The sequence below is a fragment of the Podarcis filfolensis genome (assembly GCF_964270895.1).
Source record: "Podarcis filfolensis genome assembly, chromosome: 6".
In the NCBI taxonomy this organism is placed as follows: Eukaryota; Metazoa; Chordata; class Lepidosauria; order Squamata; family Lacertidae; genus Podarcis; species Podarcis filfolensis.
In genome coordinates this window covers 88,584,129-88,605,751 of record NC_139609.1, presented here as the reverse complement: position 1 = coordinate 88,605,751, position 21,623 = coordinate 88,584,129, and the positions used below count along the sequence as shown (strand labels likewise).

Here is a 21,623-nt window from a genome sequence, read left to right as displayed (position 1 = left end):
GTGAAATTAATCCTTTAAGGCATAGCCTTGCATTTCTACATAAGCTCACACAAAGATCCCAAATCTCCTGCCAGGTCTTGGGGGGGCGGGGGAGGGAAGAGGTATTCCCTTTTACCTGCTAGTGCACTTAATGAAGAAATCGCACCGCATCCTGCCACTTGCGTTCCTGGTAAAAGGACACGGAAGAGCGTTGCTGAACGAGTTGGTAAAATTATAGGAGAGAAGGAAATGAAAGTGTCAGAAGCAAAAATTGCAGAGCAGTAGGATGTAAGAAGAGGAACCGGTCATTTTCAAGTGCAGGCAGCAGGTGGACTGTGAAAACAGTTCCCTTCCCTGACGAAAGCTGAAGCTTCCCATTAATTGCAAGAATAACAAACCCCCTCTGGGGAAGGGGCTGTAGCTCAGTGGCAGACAACTTGCTTTGCAAGCAGAAGGTCCCAGGTTCAATCCCCAGGAAGGGCTGGAAGAGAACCCCGTCTGGAATTCTGGAGTGCCTTTGCCCATCAGAGTAGACAATATGAAGCTAGATGGACCTTTGTATAAGGCAGCTTCTTATGTTCCTTCAACTGTCTGTTGCAGTGGGTCCCTATACACACATTCCAACACAATAGGGATATAGGGTTCCAAGACATGTTTTGGAAACCTGTTTAAAGTCGATTCGCTTACACCAGGGGTAGGCAAACTAAGGTCCATGGGCCGGATGCGGCCCAATTGCCTTCTCAATCCGGCCCGCGGACGGTCTGGGAATCAGCGTGGTTTTTACATGAGTAGAATGTGTCCTTTTATTTAAAATGCATCTCTGGGTTATTTGTGGTGCATAGGAATTCATTCACCCCCCCAAATATAGTCTGGCCCCCCCACATGGTCTGAGGGATGGTGGACCGGCCCCCTGCTGAAAAAGGTCGCTGAGCCCTGGCTTACACTATTCTTTGCCAACCCAGTCACAGTCCCCTTCTCCCAGAAGCCAGGCCCCGTAAATAAGAAGACACATACCGTATTTTTCGCTCTATAGGACGCACTTTTCCCCCTCCAAAAATTAAGTGGAAATGTGTGTGCGTCCTATGGAGTGAATGCAGGCTCCTTGGCTTCAGCGATATCAACGCGAAGCCTCCAAAGCGCAGAGGGAGCGCTCCCTCCGCGCTCCGGAGGTTTCGCATTGCTTTCGCTGAAGCCTGGAGAGCGAGAGGGGTTTGGTGAGCACTGACCCCTCTCGCTCTCCAGGCTTCAGGTATAGCCGCCTGAAGCCTTTGGAGCGCAGCGGGACCTCGTGCTGTGCTCCAAAGGCTTCGGGTTGCTTTTGCTGAAATAACAATAGGCTAAAAACGGGTTTAAAAAATCCACATCACTTTCTAAACACGATATGGGTAGGCTTGTCTAAACAAAAATGCTATGGGCAGGCACTGAAAAGAGGATGGTGAAGACACCTGCCTGATATCAATAGGCAGGGAGTTCCAAAGATTTTGTTCTTACAAACATGAAATGGGTTTTATGTGGCATCTGCAACATTCTGCTGATTGGAGTGGTTGAGTTGGCATATATGGTTTAAGGAAATCTTTCTTCTATTGTTGCAGTATGGCTTTAAAGGTAAAGGGACCCCTGACCATTAGGTCCAGTCGTGGCTGACTCTGGGGTTGTGGCGCTCATCTCGCTTTACTGGCCGAGGGAGCCGGCGTACAGCTTCCAGGTCATGTGGCCAGCATGACTAAGCCGCTTCTGGCGAACCAGAGCAGCGCACGGAAACACTGTTTATCTTCCCGCTGGAGCGGTACCTATTTATCTACTTCTGATCGGCAAGTCCTAGGCTCAGTGGTTTAAGCCACAGCGCCACCCACGTCCCTTCCAGTAGGGCTTTAGCTATGCCCAATTTGCAACAAGGAGACCTTCTGGGGATGGAAAGCGTACCTGCCGCCTGTACGCCACTGAAAGAGGAAACTGTATGAATCTGGAGACCTTTATCTACTCTTGAAAGGAAACTTCTGCAGCCGGAAAAGAACTTTGCTGATTAAGACTGCTGGAGGGTCCAGTGGGAATTTTCAGTTCTGGCTTTGCAGCTGCTATTTTTTTTTTTTTTTTGAAACTTAGCTATCTTCTTCATAGAGAGGCAAAGTTCAAAGAAGCAGAACATTATTTGAGGAGAGTAAAACATGGCCTTTTAAGATACACTTTCAATCAGCAGCAGTGCATTAAATCAAAACAGCTCGGGAAAAGGGAGGGGGATGCTGATTTGGGGTGTGTGTTTTTAAAAATGGTTCAAATCTATTTCATGTTCTGAACTCGTTTCAAAAGCTCAGCAAAGACCCGTGTTTAACACGTAATAAAAAAAAAAGCGAACACTAAAGGCTTCATCTGCATAACCTTACTTTAATGACATGAGAAGCAGTTAGGAAGAATTTATTCTTCGGCATTTTTAAGGCAGAGCAAAGGGAGTTCCTTTTTAATGTGAGCCGGGGGTGCAATATATAGCAGGCTTGATATGCCTTTGCTTACATGGGCTAGCAGTTTAATTCCACAAGGACTATCTTGCTTTCAATATAATAATGTACTGTTTGGCATTATAAAACGACTACTCTCCCCCCTTTCAATAAAAGAAAGAAATAATTTCTTAGAAATCACAAAGGCAACCATAATATTCATGGGCCTCCCTTCCACCTTTATACCAGGAGATTTTAAACTCACCTCTATCCAAAAGTCTGAGGATGAGTAACTCAGCTGAAGCAAATCTCCCCACTCCCCAAACTCCTCCTCTGCAATTCTTGTCTGGGAATTTTGAGGGAGAATATTCTCCAGTGCCTGGCATTTTGACATCTGATGGCATTTAATAACCGATTTCAATATTTGATATGAACTGACAGTTGGTATGATGGTATTTGATAGCTGACAAACTGTGACAGGAAACATCTGACTGTCTTCAGTTTTTGACATCTATCTTGCAACAGCAGTTCGTTATTTTTGTATTAATGTAGTTAATACCTTTATCCAATTAGGTGATAGGCAGACCTTGATTTTAAAGCATAATGTCAAATTTCAGGATTCAATTCCATCATCACTATCTACAATTCAAAACAGAAAAACTGCAAAATTTGAATGGGTTAGAACCTTTCAAATTGCTCTGTGCAAAAGCCTCTGTTGTAGGAGCTACCTTGGCATATTGTCCATTGAAACAAAGCTGAAGAGTTGCACCTAGCTTGTCTCTATAACCCTTCCCAACCGTATGTTACCCAATAAACAAACTTGTACACACTTCAATTCCCAGCATTGTTGGTTGTCAACTGTCCAGAACTTCTACTGAACAAACTTCCCCAGGAAGGGAAGTCTGGTGATCAGTATTAATGTATACATGGGTAGATCTTTTCAAAGTAGGGTTGAATGACCACAGATTTCAGATGATTCACCACTGTACCTTCCCTAAACGTGACATTAATAATAATAATAATAATAATAATAATAATAATAATATTTTATTTATATCCCGCCCTCCCCAGCTGAAGCCAGGCTCAGAGCCGCTAACAATAAAGTAACACAGCATTCTAAAATCAATTCAAAATCAGATTAATGGTAACCATTGGGCTAGAGTTCTGTGAGGATTGCCAAAGGAGGGGGTCAGGCTGTGCCTTGGCCAAAGGCCTGGTGGAACAGCTCTGTCTTGCAGGCCCTGCGAAAAGATGTCAAGTCCCGCAGGGTCCTAGTCTCTTGTGACAGAGCGTTCCACCAGATCGGGGCCACAGCCGAAAAAGCCCTGGCTCTGGTTGAGGCCAGCCTAGCCTCCCTGTGGCCCAGGACCTCCGAGATGTTTTTGTTTGAAGACTGTAATGACCCAGCCAGCAAGGTTTTCCCCGTAACCTAAAGTGCATCTTTTGCATTATTGGACAAAAAAGAGTTAATTGTTCTGGATAAAGAACAAAGCAGAATAAAAGGACAAGGCTGAGCCAGTTGGCACCCACACTTGCAGCTGTCAAGGCACCCATAGGCAGGACCATCTGACTGCATGACCTTGTCTTTTTTCTCAAAGGCATAACATCACCATTATTGCTGTATGTGCAGAATGAGGGCTTCTCATGGCTCGGTCCCCATGAAATTTAGCAAAGGCAAGGAAGAGAAATTCAATACCCAATATAAACCTTTTAAGAGAATACAGATTAAGTAACGGGTTGGTTCTGGGGAAATACATCAAAGGAGAATGTAATTGCTTCTGAATAGGAGAGACAGTTTTGTACCCGTATTACAGTTTGGGATAGATAGTAAAACAACAAGAAAGAAAAAAATCCCACCCAAGCCCATAGCTCTAACCAGAGGAGCAAGCATTTTGTAGTCAAAGGTATCCAATTCTGATTTAATAGCTTAAAGGCTTATCCGGATTTTAAACAGGAAGAAGCTGCAATTTACTCTATCTGTCATCCTAATGAGCAGAGCTAGTTTAACATCTGGTAACTCTTTTCTGTATTGATTTGTTTTAGAGTAAGACACAGGAAGTTTGATTTGCCATGGAAGTGTCAAGAGGACATCAGCTCATTTCAACGTACATGTGAGCTCATAACAGTTTTTCGCCCACTGAAATCCTATGGAGTGTGGGATCCTTCTTGCACTAAGAGCATTTAAAGCGTGCTGAAAACATCTGCATGCACCTGAACGTCAAAGGAATTATCCAAATGCATTCCAGAAACCCAGAGCTTGCTGCCAAAGCTCCTCCAAGACGTGCTCTTGTAAAATAGAGCTCTTGCAGGAGAAGGGCTTGCTGTATACTATCTAATCACTAAGGCTCGCTCAGGTTACTTAGTGGGTGGTCAGTGAGTTCAATCATGTCCTGAGTTTAAAAACTAATCTGAACTTACAGGCAATGTATAAATTGACAGTTATATGTTTCAACCTATAAACACCCGCTGAATTTTTCCCCCTGTAATAAATAATAACATAATAACATAATAACAGGCTTATGCAGGCAATTATGAAAATATTTTTCCATAATAGGTTGTTGGTTGTTCCTGACTTTTGTTTTTAATTTTTTAAATTATATAGATAGATATAGAGATATAAAGTTGTAAACCACTTTGACAATTTTAGAAGATAGATAGTCAGTGAGTCATTCAGTTAGTTAGTTAGTGTGGGCATGTAAGGGCCCAATATTCAACAATTCTGTCCACGAATCATAGAATCATAGAACTGCAGAAGGGCAGAATTGAAAAGGACCCCAAGGGACATCTTGTCCAACCCCCTGCAATGCAGGAATCTCAGCTAAAGCATCAAAGAAGCAACAAGGGATGAGGCCAGGAGTGGAGGGACTCAGACTTTAGGCAGAATGTGCCCCCCTCTGGCCAGTCTGGCCATTGACACTCTCTCTGGACCACACTCTGCACTGGCCTTGTTCAATAAACTCCTTGATTGCTGCTCTTGGCTGGTTGTGTCCTTGAAAGGGTGACCATGCTTGTCTGGCTGGAAAGCAGAAGATGTGTGTGTGTGTGTAGAAATCTGTGACTTTTGCATGGCTGGAACACAGCCTACTCTACCAACGTAAGCATGGCACTCATTGCGCAACCCATTTTTGTGGCCCCATCCACCACTCTCACGTGGCCCTGGGAAGGCTGCCCATGAGGAAATGCAGTCCTCCTCCAGCTGAAAGAAGAGGGTTAGGGCAAGAGTATTGTTAGCCCAGAAATGGAAGCAAGAAGAAATCCCGACGAAAGAAGAATGGCAGACAAAATTAATGGAGTAAGCAGAATTAGGTAAAATGACAGGAAGGATTTGAAACCTGTGGGACCAGAGATTCACAGAAGGTTGGAAGAAATATATGAACTATTTGAAGAGCAACTGTAATCAACAAATTACGCTAGTAGTAAGGAGAAATATATGAAATATCGCAAAGTAGAGAAAGAATAGAGATATTAGTTATGAGATTTAAATGTAATTGTGAAAATAAGAAATGTATATTAAGTGAATAGATTGGAAAATTTTCAGATGTGATTGATGGAAGTCAAAAAAAAATAATGGTACAAGATATGAAAGTATGTTTAATTATTGTTGAAAATGATATGTTGAAAACTAATAAAAAATTATATAAAAAAGAAAGAAAGAAGGTTAGTCCTCCCTAGACTAGATAAAGAAGGAGATGGCGATGTAGGCAGTAGAATGAAGCAGGCATGTGGGCTGCCCCACAACAAGCTACAGGTAAGGAAGAGCACTTTTGAATGTTGTATGACCTTCAAAACAAAAGAAAAATAAAACCCTCCATGCAGCCAAATGAAACCTTAGCACTTCTGGGAGGCAGGTTCTAGCCTGGACCTTTCTGGATGTGTGTCAGGGAATGGCTGGATGAAGAAGAGTGGTGGTGGGACCTTGCCTCCCAAGAGACCTCCAGGAAGGGCTCCAAAGATGACACCTTAGAGCCTGGAGCTGGTGGTGGGTCTAAAGTGGTGTGGTTTGCTCTATCAGCTCATTCTGCTGCAGGTGTAGACCCAGTGCCAGTACAACAGCAAAACAAAGCAAAAGAGAAGAGGTGTGGACTTTTCCCCCTCAAGGCATAAGTCAAAACACTTTGTCCCTGCTACGCATTTTGGTGCCCTATTCCAATTCCTCAACCGGCAGAAAGGCAATCAATCCCAATTGCCTTTCCTCTTGTTAAAAATGGTGTCCTCCGGAGGTTTTTTATATGACAACTACCCCAGGCAATGGAGAAGTTATGACAAATGTTTGCTGACACAATCCAGGAGGCATGTGATATTTAACCCTTCCACCAGGTAAACAACAGTGGAAGACAAATTTATCAAGGGAAAACAACCTCATTAAGTCTGCCCTGAGATCTTGATTTCACAGCACGTTCCCTACTGTTCACAAAATAACCTACATTTCTCCTAAAAAAAATACACCAAACACTGAATTCCTTCACATTTGTTATTATTAAAGCTCCTGACAGATGAAATTTGCTGTCAATTAGCTGCCTTAAATTTGTCAGATGGACTGATTTAATGGACTAATTACTGGAAATAATTGATTTATCTCAATGCAGGTGGTCACATTTTGAAGACGATGAAGGCAACAGTTTCTCTTGACTAAGGAACATAGATGACTTAAAAAGAGCATTTTGAAGAGCTAACAGAGAGGTGGATATAAGGTACGGAAACCCTTTAGCAGTGTAGAGTTGTAATTAAAATTATCATTTTTTGCTAAAAAAATGTATTTATAAATTGTGGCAAGTGGGTGAGGGGCAGTGACAGTGGTGTCCTCTTGGTGGGAAGTTTGCCAAGATAGAAAAAAGTGGTGGCAAGACTGGAGGAGTTGAGGGCTGGCAGTGGCAGCCTAGAGTTCCCCTGACCCCACTGCCACCTTGGCTTTCTCCATTCTGATAAGTGGAGTTCCACCAGCAGGACTGACTCCCACCTTTCACAAGCCACTACTGAAGCTTGGCTTGTTGGGTTAGGTTCACAACACCCGGGAATGCATCCGGGCCCAATCGCTCTGTTCCTTGAGCCGGTGCAGAGATATTCTCCATGGAGGTTGAACCATTTGGGTGAACTGGGCACTGTCCCACCAACTTCGGCCTGCCCTCAGCCAGCTCCCACCTGTCTGCCTTCCGCCTTACAAGCAGCCCTGGCCTTCAGCCCTTAGCCTCAGAGTTGCCTGTGTAGAACTCTGCAGGGAGAAGAATGAGCACAAAAGAAGGATTAATTGGCTCTGCCTGTCACTGGCTCCAGTACTAGTTATTGTTGGTCTCCTTGCCTTCTGCCCTACCAGTCCCAATGGGTATCTGCCATCACTGGATGCTCTGAATCACTGATTTTCAACTGATTGGGAGTGATCCAAGATCTAAGTCCTGCCTAACTTACATTGAATTGCATTACTTGCTACCTGAGACCCAGAAGTGGTTCATGCCCCAGCCTAAGCTGCTTTATGCAAGTTTCTTCGGTTTTGTTTTTAATTTCCTTCTGCATTTTAATGAGAAGGGAAAAGAGAGAAGCAGAAAAAAAGGGAAAGCCTCAAATCATAGACCAGGAAGGGAGACAGGAGTGCCTGGCGTGCTCTGGTCCATGGGGTCACGAAGAGTCGGACACGACTAAACAACAACAACAAACTAGGATTTTGTGTGATGCAGGAAATCCAAGGGAGTCAATGCATCCCCAACAAATGGCCATTCAGCCTGTGCTCAACTGATGGAAAACTCGCCATATTTCCAGGTGATTGCCTCCATAGTTGAACTGCAAGGACAGGAATGGTCAATGTGGTGATCTGCAGATGTTTGTGTCCCTTCAGATTTTGCTGTATTACATATTCCATTATCCCTGACCTTTGGCCATGCAGGTGGGACTGTTGGAAGCTGTACTCTAACAACAGCTGGAGGGAATTGCATTAAGTTACCTGGCTCAAGGAAAGTCCTTTAGGAAATGAACTTTTGCATGGAAGTCAAAGGTAGGGGCTACTCAGCACTAGGCACAGGTCAATGTGTCCATTTTGGCTTCTGTCAGTTTCTTGTTTTCCAGTATTATTCTCAGTTCTACATGAGTTTACCAAAATAATAATAATAATAATAATAATAATAATAATAATAATAATATAATCCTCTCAAAAATTCAACAGCATTTTAGTGCGGATTTCTCCTAATAAACATTTTTTTAATTATTTGCAGTTCCCCCAAATCTTTTTTTTTTTTTTTTTTGCAAATCAGTGTTTCCTAATATAATACATTTTCATGAATATATCCATTTTTATGCACATTTCACCCTAGTATATGCATTTTTGTATACATGACTTGGCCAGAGAACTGCATTGCAAAATTTGGAGAAGTGCGGATTTCAAAGGCTGCTTCTGTTTCAGTTTTCAGAACGTGCAAATTAAGTACATTCGCCTTTAATGGCAAACTGAACCAAATATCTCCTCCACCCCTACTCAGCTCACACAGACCCCAGAGTTACTTAGTACAGCTCATGCCAGGCCCATGCAGAGCTTGTCTGAAACCCAGGGCAGGAGTCTTGAGCATGAGATGTGCTGCCTCAGCGCTGCCGCCTAATCTGATCTGATGCTACACACAAGTATGCAGTAACTCAGGTCCAGATTTTACTATTGAAGACTTGAAGTGCATATAAAAAAGGTAAAAGGTAAAGGACCCCTGGATGATTAAGTCCAGTCAAAGGCGACTATGGGGTCGCGGTGCTCATCTTGCTTTCAGGCCAAGGGAGCCGGCGTTTGTCCACGGACAGTTTTCCAGGTCATGTAGCCAAGCATGAATAAACCACTTCTGGAGCAATGGGACACCGTGATGCAAACTAGAGTGCATGGAAACTCCATTTACCTTCCCACTGCAGTGGTACCTATTTATCTACTTGCACTGGTGTGCTTTTGAACTACTAGGTTGGCAGGAGCTGGGACAGAGCAGCGGGAGCTCACCCTGTTACAGGGATTCGTGCCACCGATCTTCTGATCAGCAAGCCCAAGAGCCTCAGTGGTTTAGACGACAGCGCCACCCCATCCCTTGCAGTGCATATGGACAGGCACGGGCCTTTTCCCCATGGCCGTTTCATCCATTACGTCATTGGCCAGCTGGGAGGCAAGGGGCATTCATGGCATAACAGTTTAAGTCTGGTGGAGCCCCCAACCAGCTTAGCCCTCCGAAGCCCAGGGCAAGTGTACCCCTGCCTCTGTATGGGTCTGGCCTGTGCTTTGGGCTTGTAATTGCATTACTTGCTATCTGGGACCCAGAAGTGGTTCACGCCCAGGGCTCTTGATTAATAGCATCTATTTCCTTGCACTAAAAAAACTTGTTGTTTTTATGATTTGGAGTGAACGAACCCAAAGCTGTTCAAGGGCTGAATGTGTCAACTGCTCTGGAATTCCTCCACACACCCTCCTGTTCTTTAATGGACACTCTACATAGAAATAAACAACAATGCCTAACATCCAAGGATGGGCAAGGGAAACAATATAAAACAGCACTTTATTATCTAAAGACTTGCAACAGTTCCACGGGCAATTCCTACCGTACCGGGTTTGGATCCTTCATCAACGGATCCGTTATAGACTTGGTTTATGAACTCTGGCCTGTTGTCATTCATGTCAATAACGTAGATGTAGAGATCAATGGGGTTCTCTACTTTGTTTCCATTCATATCCACTGCATGCGCTCGAAGCTGTTAAGAAAAAGAGAGGAAGGGAAAAACCATGTCAGTAATGGGATTCAGCACTCGGCGAGGCTATGTGTCATCTTCTGTCATTTAGACTCTTCGACAACATTAGGATTTATAACTCTCATAATAATGGAAATTTTCTATGGGGTTTTCTATAGCAAAGCTATCCAGCTGATTTTGGTATGCATAATAATATGAACCTTGAAGTTGTGCTGCAGTTTTAGCGGCTTGCTTGAATTTCTGTGTTCTGGACAAACCTCATGAGTGGTGGAGCTGTACATATGAAAAAAGCTGCTTTTTCTATAAAAGAGAAAAAGGAAGAGGAAGATATATTGACTTTCTTTAAGCAAATCCCATCATAGCAATGGGGAAACCTGACCTCATTTCTTGAAAGTTCCACTGGATTGGCACTAAACTCTAAGTGTGCGGTGTCAGTTTTGGGGGATGCTATCTGGGCTTTGGATTTCTCAAAAAACGGAGGACACACTGTCATACTTTGAAGTCTTGTTGGGACCTAAGGGTTCTTCATCCTTCCTCCTGGTTTCTGTATGGCAGAGTTACACTGTGGCAGCCTCACCAGTAGGTTACTTAGTCTCTCAGGCCACTGCATCAACAAATGTCCATGCACAGGAGAGCGGCAAATGCCTTTATAGAGACAGATTTTTTATTTCTGCATCCCAAACCCAGAAACGATAAAGGCAAAAGCAGTCAATCAAGAAGAACAGAAAACTTCCGGAACCTTTTTCTCTGCCAAACCGTTATCAATACAAATATTAAGAACACATCATTTCTTCAGAACCACCATCTGTTTTTTCATCCTAAAAAACCCATCTTCCATTTTCTCAGATGATTACTCATTGTTCTGTCTATTTATGTAGGTAGTTTTTTTTTTTTTTAAAATATCTTTTTCCTGTTCCTAGTGGGCCATTTTTGTGGTTATTCACACTGATACTAAAAATGATTGAACACAGCATGCCATTTCAGCTGAGGACTCAACAACTAATTGCAAATAAATAACGTGTTGTTGTAGGGATGTGGAGGAGAACTTTGTACAGTCCTTTTTTTAAAAAAAAAAAAATATGAACTGGTCTAATTTTCACCTCCTGGATGGGGATACATGAATCGGAACAATTATTATCCTTCCAAGAGTCCACTTCTCTGAATGTTGCAATACAGTTCTTGGCTCAATCAATTTAAAAGTCCATCTTTTAGGATAAAATCTGCTTCAAAATCATGTATTTTAGAAACCAAATTTTGTGCAGGTTTAATCCTGAAATGGGATGAAATGGATTTAGGAATAAATACATGCAAAACTGATGTGTACTGGAAAGAAACTGACCTGCCCATTTCCACTGATGCAGAAATATCTGCATGTGAGCAGCCCAACTTGCACTACCTTTGTAGTGTGGGAGCTGCTGCTTCCACAGCTCCTTCAAATGCCATCAAGGTGTGTGGCATTTGCCCTCCTAGGTGACATCATGCTGGGTCATAAGGAAAGGGTTAAATGAGTGTGAAGTGATTGGCCAGTGGGAACGCAAGGGGAGGAGTTAGAGTTAGAGTTCGTGTTGTTAAGGAGTCAGTCGGGTGTTAGAGAAGAGAGAGGGAGGATAAGTCTGTGGGTTGGGATAGTTTGATGTGAGTGAGTGAGAGAATCTGTTAGGAAGAGACAGTTAAACAGTTGGTATAATCAGTTAGTAGGTAATATGAAGGTATAGGTCAGTAAAGAAACTAAGATTAAGAAACTGACAAGAAAAATTATCTGAAACCATAAACTTGTTAATGCTTATAAATAAACTTGTTTAATTGGTTTAATGTTAACAACTGTCTGGACTCCGTGTGTACCCAAGAGAAACGGGTTGGTGGCAGCGGGGAAGCAATCACAATGGTGGCACAGGGATCAATAGACCGTCAAACATCCTGGGACCCTTTATGATCGACACAAGGTGATATCAGGAAAATCCTGCTGGTGCTGCTCCTATCCAAGTGGCTTCAGGGGGCAGGAAGGATCTGGAAAGAGGAGAGGCTCTGGAAGAATGAGAGGTCTTGTGGGAAAGGCACCCCCCTACCTTCTCCTGTGAAGATGCTGCTGCTGAGTGCCCCCTTTTCCTCCTTTCTCAGCCTTGTCACTCACACTTGCCTCTTCTTCCTGCCTGATGCCACTCTCCGCCTCAAATGGCTCTGGGCTCTCAACCTGACCTGCAGCAATCTGGGACCCAGATCTCTCCAAATAGGTCCACTTTGGCTCAGGGTTTGGGCCACAGATAAATCTGGTGACCAGCCCTTCTGATTATATAGCATTCAACACATTGAGGCTGAAAACCAGGACCTGCGTCTTCCAGGCCACTCTCCCACACAAGTCATGTGACTCTTGTGAGAGCATAAAGCCCCAAAATGTGTAGTTTTGGGTTCTGGGCTCTCGTGAGAGATATCACACATACAGGATGTCCTGATTTAATCAGGGTAGTTGAGGGGTATGTGGTTAGTAATGCAACCTTGAGTGTATTGACTTCCAAGAAAATTCCACTGAGAGCAATGGCACTTCTGGATATAAACAGGTCTGGAATTTGTTTAATAAGCCCTCATAATGAAGTACTGCCATGCTACTGAACTGTCTCCACATCCATAGTATACATTTTAAGGTTGCATAACTGACAGTGTGTAGTAGGTTCTAAGCATGTATGGGCTACAGTTAGACAATGGTACTAAGATGTTCAGTATTTTAATTTTAGGACCTTCCCTTGGATTTCCCTTTTATCTTGTTTCATTTTCTTTTAGATTTTGTTCGATGAGTTTGCAGCTCTTTCTTGGGGAGATACAGCCAAATGACACCAATCAAGAACATATACAAACACTTAACAAATATATTGGATGTCTTGAATTCCATTGCGAATCACTTTGCTTACACTGAATCCGAGCTGGCATTCTCTTGTCCATTCGCCAACATTTAATGCAAATTTAGCTCACAGGCTACATAATTTACTGTCACAAGATCACCAACTTTAAAAGGGGTTTAGACAAATTTATGGAAAATAAGACCATCAAGAGCTGTTAGCTATCATGGCCATGTGCTACTTCCAGCATCAAAGGCAGTAGGCGCTGAGTTCCAGTTGCTGGGCAACACAAGTGAAGAAAATGCTGTTGCATTGAGGTTCTGATTGCAGCCTTCCCCTGGACACCTGGTTAGCCACTGTGAGAACAGAATGCTGGACTAGATGGGCCATTCAGCTGATCCAGGAGGTTCTTCTGGTCCTGAGTTTGGAGAAATCCATTTGGAGCTCTCTTTAGTCTGCTCAGAATTTCAGCCTTTGAAAAAGGCTGGTTTCACCTGCAAAGTTGCCCACTTCGCATTCTATCCCTGACCTTGAAACATTTTATAAATACGCTAAATAATATTAACAGGAGGGGAAAACACACACACACCTTTATGTTCTTTTCCCTTGGTTGTGAAAGGTTATCCATTTATTCCTAACCTCTTGTTTTAAAATCCATTAACTAGAATGGTAGGAGCTCTGGTTTTCTCATCCCAACATTGCTATGTTTCTTCAGGGTTCTTTGGTGAGGAATTTGTTAAAAGGAGAGGTTAAAAAGCTAGCGAAGGGAAGCATCCCTTTGCAGAAGCCATGCTGCCTTTTCCTAAGCGAGGCTTATTTTTCTAAAGGTTTAACAATTCCAGTCTTAATCATGCTTTCGACTGATTTACTAGAGACAGAAGTTAGGTTGACAAGCCTGTAATTTCTTGGATTTCACCTGGCTCCTTTTATAAATTGGTTTTACTTTGGCTACCTTCCAGTCAATGGGTTAAGAAGGTATTTTTTTATGGAGAAGTTGCATATTTTAGTTAATAGTTCAGCAGTTTCATATCTTAGCTCTTCAATAATCCTCAAATGCCACCAATTCTCCATGACTTGTTATTTTTAAATGTCATCCTTTGTCACCTCTATTTGACACAGTTCTTTTGACGCATTATCTGAGGGGGGTAAAGTGGTTTTGTGCACATATTTCCCCAGCGTGTCTTGATGTGAAAACACAGGAACACAATTCACTCCATTTCTCTTCCATTTCCTTCTCGCCCCAGGCCATGCTCCCTCTCCCCAGATCATACCCCTCACCAGCCTTGCTCTGCATCATTCTTGAATGCTTTTGCCTGGCTGGAATCTGCCCTTGAACTGGGATAACATCTCTTGCTTGCCGGGGTGGAGGTGTACATGTAGAGACTTAGGAACATAAAAACCTGCCTGATATTGAGTCAGATCATTGGCCTATCCAGATCAGTATTGTTTTTGCTTGGTGGCAGTGGTCCTTCAGGGTTCCATCCATAATTCCTTCTCTTTTTTAAAAAAAAAATAATATTTATTAAAGTTTCAAAAGAGTTACAAAAATGAAAAAATGAAAAGAGAAAAAAGAAAGAAACAAAAAATACAAAATACAGAAAAATAGAAACAATTAAAAACCAATCAGTCTTTCCATGTCTTGTCTTTCATTTACTTGTTTCCCTGACCTCCTCACACCTCCCTTTTTTGTATTCTAGTTCAATAGTTGTTTCAGCAAATCCTTACCATTTTTGCTTTTATCTTAATAATTTATCTTAATATATTGTAACTTTACATTCTCACCTGTTAACAATCCATTTTTACATACCCCTTTGTAGCATTACTGCTAAAACCACATAACTTCATTCCAGCATCCTTCTAACATTCCTTAATTTTACAGTGTTTCTGTAGATAGTCTTTAAATTTCTTCCAATCTTCTTCTACCGACTCTTCTCCCTGGTCTCGGATTCTGCCAGTCATTTCCGCCAGTTCCATATAGTCCATCAACTTCATCTGCCATTCTTCCCGGGTGGGTAAATCTTGTGTCTTCCAATACTTTGCAATGAGTATTCTTGCTGCTGTTGTTGCATACTTTCTTTATGTATGCATCCATAATTCCTTCTCACCTCTACCTGAAGATGCTGGAGAATCAATCTCGGTCCCAGTAGGGCCTTCTCAATGATGGTTTCGACCTGGTGGAATGCTTTGTCCCATGAGACCAGGGCCCTGCAGGATTTAACTTCCTTCTGCAGGGCCTGTAAGATAGAGCTATTCTGCCTGGCTTTCAATTTGAACTTAGCCTGATCTTTTATTCCCCTTCCTTCCCCCTCCCATTTTTATGAAGATTACCCGCTCTGGAATCCCACAGCTAATTCTCCCCTGGTCTCCTCGCTGGCCCAAATAGGACTAATTTAGCCAGCTAGCCCTGATGATCATCTAATGTTTATTGGATGGGTTTTCCCCCTAAATTGATTTTTGAATTTATTGGTATTCATGTTTTATACTGTATTTTATGCTGTTTTTTGTTGCATCAATTAAGTGTTTTAAATTTGTTGTTAGCTGCCCTGAGCCCGGTTTTCTGAACCGCGAAGGGCGGGGTATAAATAATATTTTTTTTTACTATTATTACCATTATTATTATTATATTTTTAATTTTATTTTTATTAAGTTTGTATACTGCGCTTCATTCCAAGATGGCAGGGTGGTTCACAGCACAAAAATACAAAATAAAAATATGAACATAAGCAAACCAATAACCCTCCTTTCACAGACACATTTAAAAGGCTGTAGAATGTTCATCAACCAAAGGCCTTGTTGAAGACGAACATTTTTGCCTGGTGCCTAAAGATATGTAATGAAGGCTCCAGGCGAGCCTGCTTAGGAAGAGTATTTGACAAGTGGTGAGCCACTGCAGAAAAGGCCCATTCACATGTTGCCAACCCCTTGTGGTGGAGTCACATGAAGAAGGGCCTTAGATTATGATTGCAGGGTTTGGGCCGGTTTACATAGGTTTACATTATGGTGCTGGAGGAGACTCTTGAGAGTCCCATGGACTGCAAGAAGATCAAACCTATCCATTTTGAAGGAAATCAGCCCTGAGTGCCTGCTGGAAGGACAGATCCTGAAGCTGAGGCTCCAATACTTTGGCCACCTCATGAGAAGAGAAGACTCCCTGGAAAAGACCCTGATGTTGGGAAAGATGGAGGGCACAAGGAGAAGGGGACGACAGAGGACGAGATGGAAAGACAGTGTTCTTGAAGCTACCAGCATGAGTTTGACCAAACTGCGGGAGGCAGTGGAAGACAGGAGTGCCTGACGTGCGCTGGTCCATGGGGTCACGAAGAGTCGGTCACGACTAAACGACTAAACAACAACAACACAGGGAGAGGTGGTCCTTGAGGTATTGCAGTTCTGAGCCGTTTAAGGCTTTACAGGTAAAAACCAGCACATTGAATTGGGCTCGAAAACTAATTGGCAGCCAGTGCAGTTGGGCCAGGATCATTGTAATATGCTCAAACGGTTTTGCCCCGGTGAGCAACCTGGCCACTGAATTCTGCACCAGCTGAAGTTTCCGAACCGTTTTCAGAGGCAGCCCCACACCTAACATATTGCAGTAATCTAACCTAGAGGTTTCTAGAGCATAGATAACAGAAGTTAGGTTTTCCTGTGCAGGTAGGGGTATAGCTGGGTCACCAGCTGGAGTTGACAGAATATGCACAAAATCCACATTTAAAGACCTAATCTTAGAAAGTATGCATTTCTAAAAGTATTTATTCTCAAATTATGCCTTAATATTTTTTGAAAATATTTTTTTGAGTGGAGATCTGCACTGGAGGTGTGAAAGGCAGTGATCACCTGAGGCTGCAAGCTCAAACATGTCTTCTCAGAAGTAAGAGAAACCCCTACTGATTTCAGTGGGGCTTACTCCTACGTAGGTGAGATTACAATTACAGCCATAGTTTTGATTTGGGTTGTTTTTTTCTGCACAATTCCCCCCGAAACAGCATGAAACCCCATTGCTCCATGGGAAGGGGGTTGTTCTATGTTGATTCAAGGTGCACAATATCAAGTAGATAACTGCTCAGGCTGTGATAAGCTGGATACACAATTTCAGAAACGTTAAAGGGGGAAAAGTTGGGGGAATGAAAGCAGAGAACAATCCTCGGACCATACAGTAAGATGCTTTTAAATGTATATTTAAAGCAAACTTTCTAAATGGAGATTCTGATCCCAGTAGCTACTTGTCTTGGGTTTGAAATTGTTTTTTTTATCCATGTAATTGCTTTATCTGTTTTTATAGATGTAGTGGTTTTGAATTGTTCTTACATACCCACTTGCTTTATCTAAGCATTTTGTGAAAATGTGCTTTGAGATGTGTCACAAGTAGAGACTTATTAATCAAATAAATAGCTAGATAGATAGCTAGATAGCTAGATAGCTAGATAGCTAGATAGCCAGATAGCTAGATAGCTAGATAGCTAGATAGCTAGATAGCCTGGTGGGTTTGTAAGGACATTCCATTAAAAATCCACCTGGAAGCAGGGCAGAATGGGTTGAGTCCTGTTCCCTCTGAGAACTGGGATGGACCAGATTACAGTGCGTCCCTCCTTCCCTAGAACTGATTTGCAAATTCATGTGGAAAGCTCAGATCAGGTTAGTTCATATCGGTATCCGCAAAGACTATATTTGCCAAGCATCCTTCACCGGAACCTCTGCTTGGGGAATCCCCACTTGCCAGCCCAGCTCTTGACACAAATGTGCCATTAAACAGATGTGTCAACCAGGGCTTGTCTGCGTGTATCACGGCAGCAGCTTTAAGTGAGATTACGAGACACTTGCTCGCTGAATTGCTTTTTGCTCGAGTGCAAACCGCGAGCGAATGCATATGTATGTGGGGCAGTGCAGGCGACATGCCGATAGGCTTACAGTGCAAAGAAATTACTTAACTCCTGGAGATTTCAAAGAAGAGCTATCAAATATAATTAAAACTTTGTCTGGGAAGGGAGGGGAGGATGGGGAGGCAGATGTGAAAGGATGAGATATCTGCTTTGCTCTCCGCTTTATCTCAGAAAGGAGGTGTTTTTTTCTGAGCTGAAGATAGAGCAAAGAAGGAATCCATCGCCATTTCAGTTTGAAGATAATAACTTTAATTCTAGCTGAGAATTACTTTCCCCCCCACCCCAAGGGCAATCTGCCCTTTGCCCTTTGACATTATTGAATAGCTGCATCTAACACAAGTGGGGATTGCTAAGCAGGGAAGCAGCAAAGCTGTAAATACACAGGTGGGGAGTGGACGTATCATACATATTTCATGATTTTAGAATTACACAGTACAAAATATACATTTAAAGACTAAAAATGAGGCTTGGTTTCTTCTTTGTCTTTTTTTTTAAAAAAAAAATGCAATAAATGCACTCTTGTCGTGGTGGCCAACCAGATACCTCTGGGAAACCCACAAGTAGAACTTGAGCCCAAAGGTACTTTCCCCAGTTTCAATTCCCCATAACTGATATTCAGAGACACACTGCCTCCAACAATAGAAGTAGCTATCAGAGTTAGTAGCCTCAACCTCCATGAATATGTCTGATCCTCTCCTAAACTTATCCAAGCTCATCTTACAGGAGTGAACTCCATCGTTTAAGTCTGTGCTGTTCAGGACTGAAGGGCAAACTGGGTGGCAGGATGACGGACCAAACTAGAAGTCAGGACCAAAGATTGAGCAAGGCTGCAGAAGCACACGAGGGTTTGGGACAGAAACAGAGAAGCTCAGAGGTTAATCAGGCTGAGCAAAGCATACAGCAGTTAGAGGCAACTCCTCTGGGCAGTGGAATGCAGGTTGCCAAGGGAACGTTGGAGAGCGGGCTGGAAGACAGCCAAAACTCTCCAGACATGCAAAAAGACGCGAGCTTACACAGTGACAGCTTGTCAGGACAGGAAGAGGCTGGAGCTGAGCCAATCAGCCCCTGGTGTCATTGAATGGGAGGGCTGTTAGACAGGAAGCAGAGCAAGAGACGTAAAGTACGTAAGTTCAGTATCTTCTGTCAAAACCGGAAGAAGTCTTCAGAGGGGTCATCATGATTGATAATGCTGGCGGCTTGTTACGGCCGTCTGGAGATTTCTGTTTGTTGTTGCAATAAATCTTTTTAAATTAACTATGCTTGCTGTGTTATCAAGCTGGGAACCTGGACTCATGACATCAAGCTAGGCTCAGGAGAACCCGTGAGCTCATTTTGCACTCCTTGCTATCCAAATGTGGCCCAAATACCCACCCCCGGGAGGTGGAGTCAGTACAACCCCAAAAGGTGCTACCTGCAGTTCAGTAGTTTGCCACATGGGAACAGTTGCACGTGGATCCATTAGAGCAGGTAGCAGGATGGCTGATTTTTGTCTCTATGAACCACAGACCTCCATAGCACAGTGCAGACTACTTTTGAAGCTCAAGCTACATGGGGCTCAGTTGCAACAATCTTCGCTACGCAATTAGGTACAATTAGGTAATTGTACTGCCACCATAGGCCTGATTTGCCTTATTGGGGCAATGGATATACCCTCCAACATTTCTCCAATGAAAACAGGGACATCCTAAGGAAAAGCAGGACATTCTGGGATCAAATCAGAAACTGAGGCTGTAAATCCGGGACTGTCCCTGGAAAATAGGGACATTTGGAGGGTCCGAATGGAGTCAGTGGACAACATTAGAACTCAGGGGGAAGGGAGACAGCTTAGTGGCAGACCAGAGGATCTTCTCTGCATGCAGGTGGTCTCAGGGCCAAATCCTGACATCACCAGCTAGGGCTGGGAATGCCCCCTGCCTGAAATCCTGGAAAAACCTAGTCAGTGTACTGAGCCAGATGGGCCAGTGGTCTAACTCTGTCTAGGGCAACTCCCAATGTTTCTAACACATGTACATGGAATCTACACTCTGCTTGTGGGCTTTCCTGAGTTACAGAAGATAGAATAAATCACAGAGAAACCAGAGGCAGAAAAAAATGCTCAAAAATGCATTATTCATAATGTCTGCAGACTATGGATGCTTGGTGTGCAGAAGCTGGGATTTTGTGCTATGGAGAATTCACTACCTGGCTATTTTTTCTGGGATGAGGTGGACTTCCTTTAAAATAAATACAAGAGGCCACTGTTGAAAATGACGTGTTTGTCTAGATCGACCATTGGTCTGATCTTGTCAGGCTGCTCTTAATTAAAAGATGAAGGCCTGGAGGCTTAATGAAGTCCAAAGGCTATCAACTTGTCTATGGAATTAATTAAAATCCATAGACTGGAATGATTTTTTCCCCTGTACTTTGCAACTGGCACCAACACAGGAAGGCACAGAAAGTTAAAAAGGAAACCCTTGCAATTTTTGATGTGGGCTGTGCAAACATTTATCCACTGGTTTTCCTGTTCAGAGGTTTGGGACACAGCTACTGACTCTTAATCCAAGAGGTCATCTTGTTAGACTAATCAACTGTCAGTGTTTTTTAAATGTAGGACAAAAGAGAAAATGGGCTCCCAAATAAGAATGGACAATCAGCATTCTTAAGGTTTCGGATAGGACTCTGGTGTTCTGTGCAGCTTAGACGCTTGAACTAAAATTGTCAAGCAAAAGCTTTACTCTTCTGGTTTTTCACCACAACAGTTACTAATACTGGGCTTCAGTAAAGCAAATAATTTAATTAGACAGTGCCTATATGATAGCAAGTGCCAGAATAATCTGGCCACAATAAGGAAATTTTGTCCATGATATGATTATTTCCCAACTAGTCATTTTGACACTCGGGCACCCTATTTGCAGAATTTAACAGTTCCAAAATACAGACGTGCTTTCACTTTCACAAGATTGAATATACTGCCTTCGGCTGTACTTGAGGGTCGATTTCAAAAAATTCCACTGGAAAAACGGTTGTCCCTGTGGAGGGGGCAGTACTGAGTCAGTGGCTCATATACTTCTGGCTTGCACTATTTACAGTGGTGCCTCGCAAGACGAATGCCTCGTAAGACGAAAAACTCGCAAGACGAAAGAGTTTTTCGTTTTTTGAGTTGCTTCGCAAGACGAATTTCCCTATGGGCTTGCTTTGCAAGACGAAAACGTCTTGCAAGTTTGTTTCCTTTTTCTGAAAACCGTTAATACCCAGGGTGCATTGCTTGAAGAGGTGCAGTTGCGATTTGACTTCGAGGAGCAACTCATAGCACGCGGTGTGGTAGCCTTTTTTGAGGTTTTTGAAGACTTTGGTGATTTTTGAAGCTTTTCCAAAACTTCTTTTGCAGCCATTTGGTAAGTTAAACTTTTAAAACTTTTTTTGGGGTTTTTGGATTTTGGGTTGGGGTGTTTGGAATTCAAGGACTTGGTGTTGGGGAGGGGTTTGCAAGAATCTGGAAGCTTGTGTTTTTTTTTCTGCATTTTTATGATTTTTTGTGACCATTGGGGCACTCTGCTGTTGTTAAAAAAAAAGATTTCCAGGTTTGGATTTCTGTGTGGTGGGTGGCTGGGGGAATTGTTGAGAAGGGGTTTGCAAGAATCTGGAAGCTTGTGTGTTTTCTGGGAGGTTTGGTGCTTTTGAATTTTTTGGATGTGAAGCACTGATTATTATTTTTTTTGGGTTTGCGAAGGTAGGAGCTGTGCTGCCATGGGGCCCAAGAAGACTGCTGCTGCAGAGGCCGGCGAGAGGAAGAAGGAGAAGGTTACGCTGGAAATGAAGAAGGAGATCAT

The 21,623-nt window shown here is 42.9% G+C and overlaps 1 protein-coding gene across 8 annotated transcripts in view; it reads right to left on the bottom strand.

Moving 5' to 3' along the window:
• Positions 1-21,623, bottom strand: part of CDH4 (cadherin 4) — an 806,698-nt gene that overhangs the window by 147,388 nt on the left and 637,687 nt on the right. For all 8 annotated transcript variants that reach the window (XM_083618498.1, XM_083618497.1, XM_083618499.1 and 5 more), the window contains one exon: positions 9,965-10,109. In XM_083618498.1, coding sequence (XP_083474624.1) covers positions 9,965-10,109 — 145 coding nt within the window. The remainder of the gene's footprint in view (positions 1-9,964; positions 10,110-21,623) is intronic.